Here is a 16,494-nt window from a genome sequence, read left to right on the forward strand (position 1 = left end):
TTCGCTTTAGCATTCTGACAATTTTTTTAAACTTATGAATAGGTCGAAAACCACAACTGCAGTGGCCCAGTGGAGAAAACATCTGGTGAAAGTATTCAGAATCCTCAGGTAACAGAACAAGGTATGTCGAGGCCCCTGCCAGAATTACAGACTCCTCCTCCAGAAGACCTGTCTCGGAGCACTCCTTCAATAAATACCACACCATGTCAAGAGAGTCAAGTGTTGTCTGTTGACACGCTAACTCCACCTCCAGAAACAATCCCATCACCATGTGCTGAAATGTGCCATAGGGAGCAGCTTCAAAGACAAAATGCTTTAGCCATTGGTGAGTACCTTTATGAAGGTTTACATAATTATGAAGAAATTCAGCAAGCATATGCAATGGTCATATGTAGACCTAGTGCAAGCCAGAATCACTTTTTACCACGTTTTATTTTATTTATTGATTTAGGCCTGATATTTTTAGTTTTAGGGCTATACCATATTCAGTACTTTTTATAAGAACAAAAATAACAGTCAAAAAGAAATGATTGTTCACAATTTTTAATAGGTGATGGTGTGTGTTTAAGCACAAAGAGACAACGAAAACCCACCAAAAAGATTCTAGAAAGCTCCATTGAAGCTGAACCAATTCTCATCCCTAAAAGAAAGGTACTATTTAAAAAAAGTTCACTTTGATTGATTACTAAATAAAGAATATTTGTTATCAAAAAAACATATTTATTGCGATTTTAGACTAAAGGACAAAAGAACAAAGGAAAATTGGGCTAATAGCATTATCATTCACAGGTGAAGTCACAGAAGATTTGCTCATCTGGACAATCTACAAGATCAGGTTTGACTGCTTTCAAAACAATTCAAGGGCCACATTTTCTGAAGATGCAGCCCTGGGGTGCATTTCCCGTACTCAACTCACTGCTTAACTACCATAGCATGATGCATCGTTGAAGAAATTAACTAGCTAGTCATGACCGTTTCCAGAAACCGTATTGTAGCAAATTTGTCACACAGGTGGTAAAAATAACTTTCTAATGTTACCGGTTGAAATTGAATTAATGCTAGATTTTTTGCTATAAACTATTGACATGGCATCTGAGGACTAATTCTCATTTTTCTCAGTAATTTTGCTTAATTTACATATTCATTCATAGGCTCGTTCTTACGTACTAGAGCATATACGCACACTTCAAAAATGCCGCTATAAATCTCTTGACAAAATAAAAGATGTAAATGATATATATATATATATATATATATATATATACAGTACAGTCCAAAAGTTTGGAACCACTAAGATTTTTAATGTTTTTAAAAGAAGTTTCATCTGCTCACCAAGGCTACATTTATTTAATTAAAAATACAGTAAAAAAAAAGCAATATTGTGAAATATTATTACAATTTAAAATAACTGTTTTCTATTTGAATATATTTCACAAAGTAATTTATTCCTGTGATGGCAAAGCTGAATTTTCAGCATCATTACTCCAGTCTTCAGTGTCACATGATCCTTCAGAAATCATTCTAATATGCTGATCTGCTGCTCAAGAAACATTTAATGTGTACAATTGTACAAAATATTTGTCACAGACACGTCAGGCTCCACCTCCCGTCAATACCCACGCACCCAATCACCGGAATTCTAATCATCGCCACCTGCACATCATCAGCCACTTAATCACCAGCACTATTTAACCCACACTCACACACACACCAGTTGTCCGGTCTTGTTTGTAGTACAGACTCATGTATGCAAACCTCAAGGACTCAACCTGCTACTTACCTGCAACTTACCTGCTACCAGCGATCCCTATCGCTCCGTTGTCTCCAGTTCCCCTCCTGTGTTCCTCTTTCCGTGTGTGTGAGTGTTCCTCGTCAGCCATTCTCCATCTCCTCGACTTCTACCTCCATCTGCAATCACAAGGACAGTATCAAACCTCTATCATCTCATTTGAATTCTCCATCTTCCATTTACTCACCTGCTCATTGCTGTTTCTCAAATAAACCACCATACTTGCCTTTACCTCTGCCTCCGTGCCGTCTGTATCATAACAGAAGACCGGACCTGTAAAACACGGCTAGAGATCAGCATGAGCCAACAAGACCTGTTCCAGGAGCTTGTGAGCGCGCTGCGCCGAGCACTCACTCCACCACAACCACCGTCACCAGCACCTGCCGCCGCTTCCCCAGTCACTTCTTCATTGCACTTTCCAACCCAGCACGCCAGTCCCATGGCCAGGCCGGCGCCCTACTCAGGATCGGCGGAGAATTGCAGCGCATTCCTCCTGCAATGTGAGCTGGTCCTGGAGATGCAATCGCAACTTTACCCCACTGACACCTCTAAAGTCGCATTTATCATCTCGCAGCTACAAGGTAAAGCTCTCCGTTGGGCAGACGCACTCTGGATTCAAAAGAACCCCGTGGTGAAATCCTATTCGGCCTTCGTCTCTCACTTCCGCGAAGTCTTTGGAAAACCCCTTTCGGATTCATCTGTCGGTGAGAAACTCTATAAATTAAAGCAAGGATCTAACGCTGTGAGTGACTATGCTTTGCAGTTCCGTACCCTGGCTTCCAGTAGCGGATGGAATGAACAAGCCCTCATCACTTCCTTCCGCCAGGGGTTAGAACCAAAGTTGCGATTGCATCTCGCTGCATACGAGGACAACATCGGCCTCGAACGCTTCATCCAACTCGCCGTCCGTGTGGGCACTCGTATGCAGTCGTGTCTTGAAGAGCACCAGGGCCAGCCACCTCTTCAACCTCTCCTCCGTCGGTCCGAACCCGTCAGCTCCCCAGAACCAGCCAGCGAACCTATGCAAGTTGAAAACTCCCGACTCACCCCTGCAGAACGACAACGCCGGCTGACCCTGAACTTATGCCTCTACTGCGCCTCTCCCGGGCATGTACTCTCCGCATGCCCAACACGCCCTCCAAGACCTCTGGTGAGTGCCATCCTTCCCTCTTTAATCCAGATGAAACCACTCACCACCGTTGTAACCCTTACTGCTGCCAATATGTCTGTTCCAGTTGTTGCGCTCCTCGATTCAGGGTCAGCCGGGAACTTCATCTCCGGGTCCCTCTGCCGTCAACTCAAGTTCAAAACCTCGCCTTCGGCTAGTATCTATCAAGCCCACTCCATTACCGGAAAACCCCTAGGCCGCAAAAAGATCACCCGATGTGCTGGTCCTCTGCAACTCCGCATAGGCCTCCTTCATGTCGAGGATATCCATCTGCTGGTTCTGGAGGAATCCACCGCTGACGTGGTTCTAGGGCGCCCGTGGCTCGAACTCCACAGCCCAACCATCTCCTGGCGCACGGGCGAGATCCTGAAGTGGGGCGAACACTGTTTCTCGACCTGCCTCTCTGGGTTTCCTGTTCCTCCATCTCCACGTTCCAAAGAAATCTCCATCTGTGCCACTTCCATTGAAAGCCCCATCGAGAAACGATCCATCGACATCCCAGCCTGTTACGCCCCCTTCAGCGATGTCTTTTGCCCACAACGAGCCTCCAAGTTACCTCCACACCGGCCATGGGACTGCGCCATAGATCTGCTACCGGGTGAACCAGTGCCACGGGGAAGGATCTACCCCCTATCTGTGCCGGAGGAGAAGGCCATGGAGGACTACATCGACGAGGCCCTCAAGCAAGGATACATCCGTCCGTCTACTTCCCCTGCTGCTTCCAGCTTCTTCTTCGTGGCCAAAAAGGACGGAGGCTTGCGGCCCTGTATTGATTACCGCTCACTCAACAAGATCACCATAAAGTTCCGTTACCCACTTCCCCTCGTCCCAGCGGCCCTGGAACATCTCCGTGGTGCCACTGTGTTCACTAAGCTGGACCTCCGCAGCGCGTACAACCTCATCCGGATACGCGAGGGGGACGAGTGGAAGACCGCCTTTGTCACACCCACTGGCCATTATGAATACCTGGTCATGCCCTATGGACTAGTCAACGCCCCCTCCGTATTCCAGGATTTCATTCATGAGGTGCTCCGGGAGTTTCTCCATAAGTTTGTGCTGGTGTACATCGATGATATCCTCATCTACTCCCGGAGCCTGGCCGAACATCGCCACCACGTTGCGGAGGTCCTCAAACGCTTACGGCAGTTCCAGCTGTTCCTCAAGGCGGAAAAATGCTCCTTCCACCAGTCGTCCGTCCACTTCCTTGGATACTACATTGACCACAGTGGCATCCGGATGGACGAGGGGAAGGTGGACGCCATCCGGTCCTGGCCCACTCCGACTACCATAAAAGAACTCCAACGCTTCTTAGGCTTCTCCAATTTCTACCGCCGTTTCATCAAGGGCTACAGTTCCATCGTCTACCCACTCACCAACCTTCTACGCCATCAGCCCAAGACTCTGTCCTGGTCCGAAGAAGCCACACAAGCCTTTGAAGCCCTTAAGGAAGCCTTCACCACCGCTCCCCTCCTCGTCCACCCTGATCCCAACCGGCCATTCATCGTAGAGGTAGACGCATCTACCACAGGAGTGGGAGCGGTACTTTCACAGCAGCAGGGGCAACCAAGTAGACTCCATCCATGCGCCTTCTTCTCCCGCAAGCTCAACCCGGCGGAGGTCAACTATAACATCGGTGACCGCGAACTCCTGGCCGTCAAGCTCGCGTTGGAGGAATGGAGGCATTGGCTGGAGGGAGCCAAACACCCCTTCCAAGTTCTAACCGACCATAAAAACCTGGAGTATCTTAAAGCTGCTAAAAGATTAAACCCCGACAAGCCCGCTGGGCCATGTTCTTTTCAAGATTCGATTTCACCATCTCCTATCGTCCCGGCTCCAAGAACCTCAAGGCTGACACCTTATCCCGTCTCCATGCTCCTGATGAGAAGTCTGAAGCTCCTGAAACCGTCCTCCCAGAAACCATCTTTGTGAGTCCCATCCAATGGTCTGAAGAGACTCTGCCCTCCTCCAATGCCTCCTCCAACACTCCGCCGGGTTGCCCTCAAGATCTCCAGTACATCACCAGAGCACGACGCACTCAACTCATCCACGCAGCTCACTCATCACTTGGCACTGGTCACCCGGGGGTCAATGGAACCCTCTCGCTGCTTAAAGCACGCTTCTGGTGGCCCAACTTGGCCAGGGATGTCAGAAGGTATGTGCAGGGCTGCAGGGAGTGCGCCATCTCGAAGAGCTCTCGTCATCTGCCGGCCGGCAAGCTCCATCCTCTGCCTGTTCCTGAGCGACCATGGTCACACCTGGGAGTTGACTTTGTGACGGATCTCCCACCTTCTGATGGTCATACCTGCATACTCGTGGTAGTGGATAGATTCTCCAAGGCCTGCCGGCTGATCCCTCTCCAAGGTCTACCTACCGCTCTCACTACTGCTGAATTAATGTTCAACCACATCTTCCGCTACTATGGAATCCCCGAGGACATTGTATCTGACAGGGGCCCCCAGTTCATCTCCCGAGTCTGGAAGGCCTTTTTGTCGCTCCTGGGTGTGACCGTCAGCCTATCGTCGGGATACCACCCTCAGACGAACGGGCAGACGGAACGGAAAATCCAAGAGATCGGCCGCTTCCTGCGTACCTTCTGTCACGGCCACCAGGACTCCTGGAACCAGTACCTGGGTTGGGCCGAGTATGCCCAGAACTCTCTCCGTCAACCTTCCACCGGATTAACACCTTTTCAATGCATACTCGGCTACCAACCCCCATTGTTCCCCTGGGACGGGGAACCCTCCAACGTTCCTGCCGTCGACTACTGGTTCCGGGAGAGCGAGAGGGTGTGGGACTCAGCCCACCATCAGTTGCAGAGGGCCCTGCGCAGACGCAGGATGACAGCCGACCTTCATCGCTCCAACGCTCCCAACTACCAACCTGGGCAGAAGGTCTGGCTGTTGACAAGGGACATCAGACTGCGTCTGCCATGCAAGAAGCTGAGTCCCCGCTTCATTGGCCTGTTCACCATCCTTCAGCAGATCAACCCCGTCACGTATCGTCTTCAGCTTCCTCCTGAATATAAGATTCATCCCACTTTCCACGTGTCTCTACTCAAACCTCACCACACCTCTCTCTCCTTCCACAGAGCCTGACGTGACAGCCGCCGAGCCCCCCCTTCCACTTCTTCTGGAGGATGGGACTGCTTACGAGGTTCGGGAAATTCTGGACTCCCGGTGCCGTGGTGGTCTCCTGGAATACCTCGTCGACTGGGAGGGCTACGGGCTAGAGGAGCGGTCGTGGGTCCCGCGGAACGACATCCTTGATCCCAACCTGCTACAAGCCTTCCACTCCAGCCACCCGGACAGACCTGCCCCACGCCCTCGAGGTCGGCCACCACGACGTCGGGGTCCTCGGCCCTCAGGAGCGGGCCGTGGGAGGGGGAGTACTGTCACAGACACGTCAGGCTCCACCTCCCGTCAATACCCATGCACCCAATCACCGGAATTCTAATCATCGCCACCTGCACATCATCAGCCACTTAATCACCAGCACTATTTAACCCACACTCACACACACACCAGTTGTCCGGTCTCGTTTGTAGTACAGACTCATGTATGCGAACCTCAAGGACTCAACCTGCTACTTACCTGCTACTTACCTGCTACCAGCGATCCCTATCGCTCCGTTGTCTCCAGTTCCCCTCCTGTGTTCCTCCTTCCGTGTGTGTGAGTGTTCCTCGTCAGCCATTCTCCATCTCCTCGACTTCTACCTCCATCTGCAGTCACAAGGACAGTATCAAACCTCTATCATCTCATTTGAATTCTCCATCTTCCATTTACTCACCTGCTCATTGCTGTTTCTCAAATAAACCACCATACTTGCCTTTACCTCTGCCTCCGTGCCGTCTGTATCATAACAATATTTGTGTACAATATTTTTTTTCAGGATTATTTGATGAATAGAAAGTTCAAAAGAACAGTGTTTATCTGAAATCTAATCTTTTGTAACATTATAAATGTCTTTACTGCCACTTTTGATTGATTTAATGCATCCTTGCTGAATAAAAGTATTCATTTCTTTAATTTCTTTTCAAAAAAATAAAAATAAAAATTCTTACTGACCCCAAACTTTTGAACGGTAGTGTATAATGCTACAGAAGCTTTGTATTTCAGATAAATGCTGTTCTTTTGAACTTTCTATTCATCAAGGAATCCTGAAAAAAAAAGTACACAACTGTTTTCAACATTGAAAATAATCATAAATGTTTATTGAGCAGCAAATCAGCATATTAGAATGATTTCTGAAGGATCATGTGACACTGAAGACTGGAGTAACGATGCTGAAAATTCAGCTTTGCATCACAGGAATAAATTACTTTGTGAAATATATTTAAATAGTACACATTTATTTTAAATTGTAATAATATTTCACAATATTACTGTTTTTTACTGTATTTTTAATTAAATAAATGTAGCCTTGGTGAGCAGACGAAACTTCTTTTAAAAACATTAAAAATCTTAGTGGTTCCAAACTTTTGGACTGTACTGTATATAATAAAAGATATAGATTGTACTGAATGTCAGCTTGCTTATTTTGCTCAAGATAAGGATTTAAGTCCACATGTCATGTAAACAAGAAACTATGCTTCTAAGCACAGGTTGAGAGGAGTCATTCCAACCACACAACTTTAAGATGTGTTACGTAATGGTGGTGTATCAAACACGATGAGGAAGAGTAAAGTTAAATAAGTCTTTACTTGATAATCCACAGGGAGAAACACAGAATCCAGAGCAGAAAATACACCAACACATCTTACATGAAACGAGACCTGAACAAAGACACCAACAGAACTGAACTAATATACACACACTAATGAACTCAAATGACAAACAGCTGTGAAGATGATGATTAGTGTCCATAGTAACAGATTGTGGCGGGAAACTCAAACAAAGAAACACGTGACAGAAGAAAAAGCAAACAAACTGACAGTTCATGTGGCGTGTGAATGTGACATATCGCCCCCTCCCGGAAAGACGCGTCCTCGCACCGTGGAGAGGAGATGAAGATGATGAAGAGATGCAGATGATGATGTAGGAGGTGGGCGGCCTACCGGGAGGAGGCAGGAAACAAAAGTCTAGGGTGGAAAGGATGGTGGAGTGATCCAGGGTGGAGCCTTGAGCAGAGGCAGATGTTGTGTGCTGACCCAGGCCACAGCTGAGACAGCTGTGTCCCATGGCGGCAGCGCAGGAGGGAGGAGCCATGGATAGATGTTTACTGGCACCGCCATGGGGACGACCGGAGGCGATGGAGACACCGATGATGGAGCCCACCGCGAAGCCAGCGAGCCAATGTAGTGGAGGGACTCCGAAGATCTAGACGGCCATGACGTAGCCGCAGTGACAACCCCCCCCCACCTAGACTTACCACTGAGAGGAGGTGCTGAGGGACTGATGGGAGGCATCGATGATGGGACAACAGGATTAGTTGGGGACTGGGGCAAAAACTGTGGAGCAGAGGAAAGTCCAAAAAACAGTCCATGGTGTGTTGGAGGGGTAGTGGATGAGGGAGGTTTGGAGGGAACACAGGGGACACAGGGTTGGACGGAACCGGCGGGGAGACGGACAGTTCAGGGCTGGATGGAACCAAACAGTTAGAAATGTGACAGATAGACTCAGTAGGTAACAGAGGGGGAAACAAAACAACCTCTCCAACATCAAAAAAAAAAAGAATTCTCTCCAGTGTGGTGGCCAAACACTCACTCTCAGTGGCGGGAGGGTGTGGGCGGGGCTCCTTTCCATCCCGTCGAACTCCACTAAGACTCCCTCAGCGATGGTTAAGGCAGCCGGCTCACACACCTGGTCAGGCACGCGTTGCTCTGGCTCCGTGGCGATGTTCTGCTCGGTCGCTCTTGTGTGCGCTGGCTTGTATGTCGCGGCGGAGTGGCTCTCGTTGCCTGCGGTGGGCTCGGGCTGATGATCCCCGCAGTTGAGGTGTTGTTGGCTGGGCACTGGGTAGCTAGTGGGGCTGGTGACATCATCGAAGATGTTCACTGTGAGCGGCGAATTACAGGACACCAGCACCCACTCGATGTATTCCATGAAACTCCCTCGAGGCCCTTCCCCGGACAGCAGCGCTTTGGTGGCGGTGTTAAGGCCGGCATATAGGAAGATGCAGAAGCTGCGGTCCGGGAAAGTTGTAGATGGTACGAGATGGATAAAATCCTCTAAATGTGCCTCGAGGGAGTGGTCCTTCTGCTCAAGGCAAAGCAGTTGTACTGTAAAAAATTATTCCATGGTGCAGGAAGAAAACAAAAAACATACTCACAAAAAACACAGAAAAAAACAAAACAAAAAAAAACACTGATGACAAAAAGCATGCCGCTACTGTTTTGGTCGGGTCTTCTGTTACATAATTGTGGTGTATCAAACACAAAACGAAGAAGAGTAAAGTTAAATAAGTCTTTACTTGATAATCCACAGATTGTGGTAGGGAACTCAAAGAAACAAGTGACAGAAGAAAAACAAAGAAACTGACAGTTCATGTGGCGTGTGAATGTGACAAGATGCTGTTTGCGAATGTTTGTTGGAACTGTGGTTTCGGGAAACACGACTCGTTGAACTATGCTGATAATGGCGGAATTTACTACCATATTGGGCTAACGATGCTTTTGGGAAACACACCCCAGGTCATTTAATAATGTACTAAAAGATGCATGTCCATCAATTATATTTTCAACAACAATCTAATCTAATTAAAAATTATGTTTTAAGCATGTTATTTGACATTATTCAAACTTAATAACAGGCAAATTCATATGATGCCTCAGGTTCAAATCAGTTCAGTAGTCAGCATCATATTAGTGACCATCATAGTGACCGTGATCAGTAAATTTTCATAAATGATATTAAATCCTTGGTTTTTAATAACGGAAATCTGAAGAAGCCTGAATCTCCAATAATATTTTGGAAATGCAAAACAGCTCTTTTGTTGAGCTGCTAAAAGAACTGACATATGCTGCACAAATAACTTTGTTATTTTTTTATGAACTGTAATTTAATCTATTCAGCAAGTTTATTTGGTTCCTTATAGTTGTCTTCTGTTTTACAATCTTTAATTGTATTGTAAATGAAGGGATGGGACAACATTCATCAAAAAGTAAGAACAAGCTGTCTTCTGAGTCCATCGACACACCAACTGACCCAATACTAAAAAGCACAGAGCTGGATATAAAAGTTGCCCCCGCAATGCCTCATACAGTTAACCCAGAATCAGCTGAGGATGGCTCTGATGTTCTCAGATGCTCAAGTTCAGAGGTCAGTAAAAAGAATTCTTGAAAATAGATTTTATTTTATTTTATAGAAAATTATTATTTCTTAATGGCCACTTTATTGGGTATACCTATACAACTGCTTCTAATTAGCCAATCAGTCAAATGCATTACTAGTAAGTACCAATATTCAAAGAATTCAATGAAAACAATTTAAATCAGTCTTTCCAAATGCTCAATTAATTAAATAACCTGAATATCTGACATTTCATTCAGATGTTTGAATCTAGTTATGGCTTGTGTTCTGAAAGAGAAGAAAAATCACAATCTGATGAAGGACTACCGGATAATAAAAGACTGCCAGAGGAGAAAGGTGGCAGCATCTTATTCATGGAAAATGTGTGTCAGGTAGGTGTGTTGAGGCCCGTTTACACCAAAAATGATAACTATATTAGTGTCCACACCAACAGACAACAGTTATTTCATGTGCTGTGTTAAATACTCAAGCTCTTTAAAGTCAGGTGAATTCTGATTCTCAATGTTTTTTATCATTCATTGTTCAACAAATCACTCTGAAAATGATCCAGTGATACTGTTCCTCTATGTAATTATCGTTATAGTTGTGGTGTGAACTTTTATTATCACTATTTATTATTTAACCTTTATTGTCTCCCTTTGAAGATTTTTTTTTCTTTGGCGATTCAGTGAACACAATTGACCTACACATATATAGTGAAATCAACCTACAATTAACAAAAAATTAAAACAATTACTAAATTAGCGAATTACTTTTTAGTTACAGTTATCGTTATAATTACCGTCCTTGGTGTAAATGGATCTTCATCCTGGCTAACAACATGGTTGGTTGTAATGCATTACTAAGTAATAGGGAATACTAGTTATAGGGATGGACCGAAATAAAAATTCTGGGCTGAAACCGAAAATGTTTTTTCAGTTAATTAAATTAATAAAATAGCCAATAAAATAATTAAAAAAACACTTTCATTAAAAGTAACAAACTAAAATTGGACTGAAAATTGATATATTAATATTAAATATCAGTATATTATTCTTTATTTAGTTCTATGCAACAGAATCAGATCCAAATTATCCAAATTATGTATAGTTCTACAAAGCTATTATTATCAGAGCATGTGAGCAGAGCGTAGTGGGGAACGGATCAGTGAACGAGAGGGTAGCATCATTTTACCAGTGTTGCCCAGCCCGGCTATACCACACCATGTTACAGCACTGTAGGCCTATTGCAAACAGAAACAAGTATACTACTGCATAGAAATTTCACGTCGGCACGTTATTTGAGCGGACTTTGCTTTTCCTGTGAGAGTGAGTGGAGTGTTCGCATGGCCTGTGAGCAACTGAGAGGAGTGCACATGGATAGAGTGGAATATTGAGTGGAACGTCACACCGTGCAGTGATATCAGCTAAACCTAAACACTGAACACTGCGGGGCAGCATATATTTTCAGCTATTTTTCTCTTTCGGCCAAAAAACGAAAATGCCATTTTCGGCTGATAATATTTGATGGCAGAAATTTCGGTGCATCCCTTAATTACTTTTAACTTAAAATATTAAAGTAAGGAATTACTCTTAATTATTTAGCAATTTAATTACAGTTACTACTGATGTAATTGCATTAAATTCTGTATAGACTATAGAACAATTTTATATAAAACAACAGTGGATTTAACATAAAAATTTAACATCTAATGTTAAAATGTTTTTAATGTAACCTTTTCTCTGGTCAGTTCAAGAGTAATTTATGTAATTTTATATTATTTATTTAAAAGAATTAAAAGAGCAGTTTCATGTCTACCTTTCTATTGTTCAACTGGTTGAGGTTGATTTGGGATTAATTAGGGAGTAATAAGTAATGCAATACATTTTAGTGAGAGTAATTAGTACATATAATTACACTGTTGAAGATATAATTAGTAGCTAATTAATTACTTTTTTAGAGTAACTTAACCAACACTGGCTAACAATTACTGATACTAGTAAAAACAAAAATAAATGAAAAATGAATTATCACAAATATTGACAATGACCTGTATTTTTAAGGCTTAAAGTCACAATGAAACAGAAGTAGGACATATCTTTTTGATATACTGTATATCTGGGAGAAACAGATTATTAAAAAAGAACTTGGTTTTATCCATTGGTTGTTGATTGGCTGTAGGCAGATCTGAATGCAAGTTTGCAATTGATTGTAAGAAAGGGGCAGGGTTTAAGCAGACTAATTGATTGGTGAAGAAGTCTGTTGCTTCACCATAAGATCAAAAACAAAGATCAAAATGCATGGATGCATTTAAAAAATAGGGTAGACTTTTATTTTATGCTAACTTTAATCATAAACAAATGACAGTGTCAAATGACATTATCAATTGGAAAAAATTAATTAAAACTATATTTAAGACTAAGATGTTTCCAAGGAGTGATTGATCTCAGGATGTTTTGGCAAATTTAAATTTATCATTTAAAATATTAGTTGACTAAATTAAGTAGTCAATAACTATGGTATATTATAAAATACCTCAATGACCTCCTCCTCTGCTGTTTCTGAAGGCGTGTGAGAAACAGGGAGATCTCCTTCTGTGTGAAGGGCAATGCTGTAGGGCATTCCACCCACAATGCACTGGTCTGAACGAGCTTCCCACAGGAAAGTTTTTATGTCAGGAGTGCACGTCTGGTGAGTGCCTGCTCCATAATTCACACACCAACAATTTGTCTTAAAGTAATTTTACAGCTTTTGACAGCAGGTTTTGTGAATATTTGAATAGGTATACACTCATGCTTTGCTTGTAAGAGCTTGGGTGAGGACGTCAGGCGCTGTATGCTTCCTGGATGTGGGAAGTTCTACCATGGGGAGTGCGCTGCCAGCCATGCACCCACTGTACCTCTGAACCGGGCCTTTCGTTGCCCTCTACACGTCTGCCTGTCGTGTTTCATCACAAACCCTACCAATCCATCCATATCTAAAGGTTTGTTGTGCTTAGAGCAGTTAGGTGCTAGATCAGGTGATTCTACACAATGAATCAGGTGATTGTACATAATGAAGGCTTGTCGTCACTGCCCTAAAAAACACCAACAATTCCACCTGGGAACAGCAATATCTGTATATATGTAAGATTCAGTCCATAAAGTGTGGGTCCATAAAGTTGTTATTTTTAATTAGGTGAGTTACCTCATCATAATGGCAACAATCTTTGGATGCTGTGTATGTTGGAGCAGTGCAAATTAGCTTTAAGATGTCATCTTGCAAACTAGGTATAGACCGATACTATAATTCTGGTCAATACAGATAAGCCCATGATTATTTCATGTTGTGGCTGATAACCAATAAATGGCTGATATGAATATTCTATGCTATTTTGCCTAAATAATTTTAAAATTAAACACTTAAAACTAAAATCAGTCATTTGAATTTGGTGATTTTGTGCATCACAACATTATAATGTAAAGTATGAAAAATTGATTTTAATTTTGAGATTTGCTAAATATTACATTTAAGTGTTTTAAAAGATTCAAAGGTAATCTAGTGCAAAGGTAATCTAAATTTAAAGGGGTCCTATTATGCCCTTTTACGAAGTCTTGATTTTGTTTTGGGCTGTACTAGAATATGTTTTTATGCCTGTTTGTTCAAAAAACGCATTATTTTTCACATATTTTACATTATTACAGCTCCTCTCTCCACAGTCCGGCTTGAACGCGCTGTCTAGTTCCTGTTTCGATGAAGCCCCTCTTTCTGAAATACGAAATGTGCTGTGATTGTTTAGCTGACCCAGTGTGTTGTGATTGGCGCTTGTTCGGGAAAAGTCACACCCCTTCATAACAGTGAGTTTTTCTCTGGTGTAAATAATTAAGGATGGCTTCAATTTCAAACCAATTTGAGACCGATTCAGACCCTGACAATGTTAACGAACAAGAGGATTAGCAGACCGGATTTCAAGCATGGACTTTGCAAGCAAGGATTTCACAGGATGTTTCAGAGTGGTATGTTTTTTTTGTTGTTGTTGTTTTTTGTAATTTTCTTAGAGATTACAGATATGATGTTATCCACCATTTAATCATATTTGTCGGAAAACTATGGTAATACAAACAGAAATCGCTCACAAAATCAAGGATAATTTTCCTAAGGGGTGGTGAACAGTCTTAGAAAAGCGAGAGCTTACAAAAGCTACAATAAACACTACATCAATACTGTAATGTTAGTTAGCAGGCTAGCGGAATCAAAGCTTTGCCCTTTGTTTATATCATAGCAACTACATAAAACTTATAATTGGAATTATACAAAAGGCCCGGATGCTTTAATGCCACCTTCACATGCTCTCGGAATTATCATAAATACGAGTTTCCTATGTAAAAATTGCACATGAATGCCCACCTAATTTGAAACTTGAATGTGATGAGCTCATAATCACTACTTCAAAAGTGGGAATTTTCAAATTTCCGATAGCATGTGAAGGCAGCATAAATGTCCTGGATAATCCTGACCAATCACAGCATACAATATTACCATAGCGTCACCTGTGCTGAAGCGGAACCGTGTTGGAAATAGAGAGAAGACGCAGCGCATGTTAGAGAGTGTAAAGTTTGTCAGCTTCATTATAGTTCATCCATCGATGCTCTATTACTATTCATTTTAAGACTATATTGAGTTGCTGTGTGCGTACATATCAAGTAAGTAAATATTGTCTATATATTTCCTGTTTTTGCTGAGAAATGCTTAGTTTAATTTCCAGCCTAAACACTAGCCGATTAGCTAGTTCTGTTCAGTGTATTTCGGAGTTTTTTTCTATGTGCCATTTTATGTTAGATGTTATGTAGTGCACACTTTATCGCATGCCTAGTTGAATGCCATTTACGTACTACTAGCACTCTCTTGTGACGATGTAACTAGTTACTAGTTACTCAGAATTGTCCAATAATACTTTATTAATAGGCCTATCATTCTTTTATACAGACTGAATACTGTTTAATCATTTAAATGGATGTTTATGTTTGTGGAATACATGTATGTATGTATGTATGTATGTATGTATGTATATATATATATATATATATATATTAATAAGTTTATTTCTCTTGTCTACAGAACCACACAAGTATACTCAGTCAGCTCTTCGGTAAACAGAGTGAGAACTTAGACCCTGCTTGGTGTGTCTCTTCAACTAAGAGTCAACTCTAACATGAGATGTTAGAGCATTCAAGCTGATTGCCCTCCGTGTGCGCTCATTAGTGAGTATGCTAGAGCAGTTGGGGTCAGAAGTGGCGGCAAAGTTGGAATGTGGTTCGCTTGTGTCCAGGCTGCCAGGCAAACTTCCTCACAAGCTTAAGACCGTAGCTATGGCGTAGAAACGGCCTAGGCTGTGTGTACCACGCGTAGCCTACGACGTAGCTTGATGTGCACCTCTTCAAAAATGTAACAACGTGTCAGTTCTACGTGGACCTCAAGCACTGTTATTGGTCTGCTAGAACCCCTCCCTCAGGTCAAAAAACTGGCGCGGAGCAATCAGAGAAGAGCGAGCGTCAACTTCCATAGGAATGAAGAAATGCTCTGTATCAGAGGACAAATTCAGTCATACTGCAACAAAAGTTGTTACCTCTTTGCCGCTTCTATTTGTAAGCTTCTCTGACAACGTACATGACAAGCTGCTTCTTCTTCGACTTTTGCCTTGATACTCAACATGACTGCGGACACTGCCTCCTAGTGGTCTGCATGCACGTCGACGTGGGCAACAATGCAGAAGTATAAAGAAAACAGACACATAGCCTACGGCACAGAGGCTCCGGTGTAGGTCCAATGCAGAAGTATAAATCAGTCTTAACAGTTCCTATTTTTCTTGACTTTGCGGACTGATTAGAGTACGAGCTCCAGGTTCAGGATGATACTTATGGTCCAGACTCATCAACCAAGATCCACAAGCATCCTGCTGGGTAACAAGAAGCCTGCTGCAGACAGTGAATGCAGAGTGCCAGCTCCAGAGTCCAGACCTAGCTCCAACAGGTACAGAGAGAAGTCACGTGCTTACTGCCCTTACTGTGACAGTGCCAGTCATTTTCATAATGGATGTCTCAACTTTAAAGAACTGAATAAGGAAAAGAAAGAGGCCTGGATTTGCAAGAATAACCACTGTTGGAGATGCGGTCACAATCATCATGCTTCCATCAGGCCCTGTGAAAGACTCAATGGAGACATGAATGGAGATATGTTGTGCTTAATGATGGGTCAGAAAAGACTATTCTTCTCCATGCTGCAGCTCAGCCGCTGAACCTTAAAGGACAACCAGAAGACTTGATGTTGCGAAC

The 16,494-nt window shown here is 43.2% G+C and overlaps 1 protein-coding gene across 4 annotated transcripts in view; it reads left to right on the forward strand.

Moving 5' to 3' along the window:
- The window catches only part of nsd1b (nuclear receptor binding SET domain protein 1b), a 41,644-nt gene that overhangs the window by 8,097 nt on the left and 17,053 nt on the right, over nt 1-16,494 (forward strand). For 3 of the 4 annotated variants that reach the window (XM_048167311.1, XM_048167314.1, XM_048167313.1), the window contains 7 exons: nt 43-325; nt 551-651; nt 790-835; nt 10,032-10,213; nt 10,444-10,575; nt 12,751-12,874; nt 12,966-13,166. In XM_048167311.1, the coding sequence (XP_048023268.1) occupies nt 43-325; nt 551-651; nt 790-835; nt 10,032-10,213; nt 10,444-10,575; nt 12,751-12,874; nt 12,966-13,166 (1,069 nt within the window). The remainder of the gene's footprint in view (nt 1-42; nt 326-550; nt 652-789; nt 836-10,031; nt 10,214-10,443; nt 10,576-12,750; nt 12,875-12,965; nt 13,167-16,494) is intronic. The other variant, XM_048167315.1, reaches the window with a different exon arrangement.

The sequence above is a fragment of the Megalobrama amblycephala genome, linkage group LG18 (genome assembly GCF_018812025.1).
Source record: "Megalobrama amblycephala isolate DHTTF-2021 linkage group LG18, ASM1881202v1, whole genome shotgun sequence".
NCBI classification, from domain to species: Eukaryota; Metazoa; Chordata; class Actinopteri; order Cypriniformes; family Xenocyprididae; genus Megalobrama; species Megalobrama amblycephala.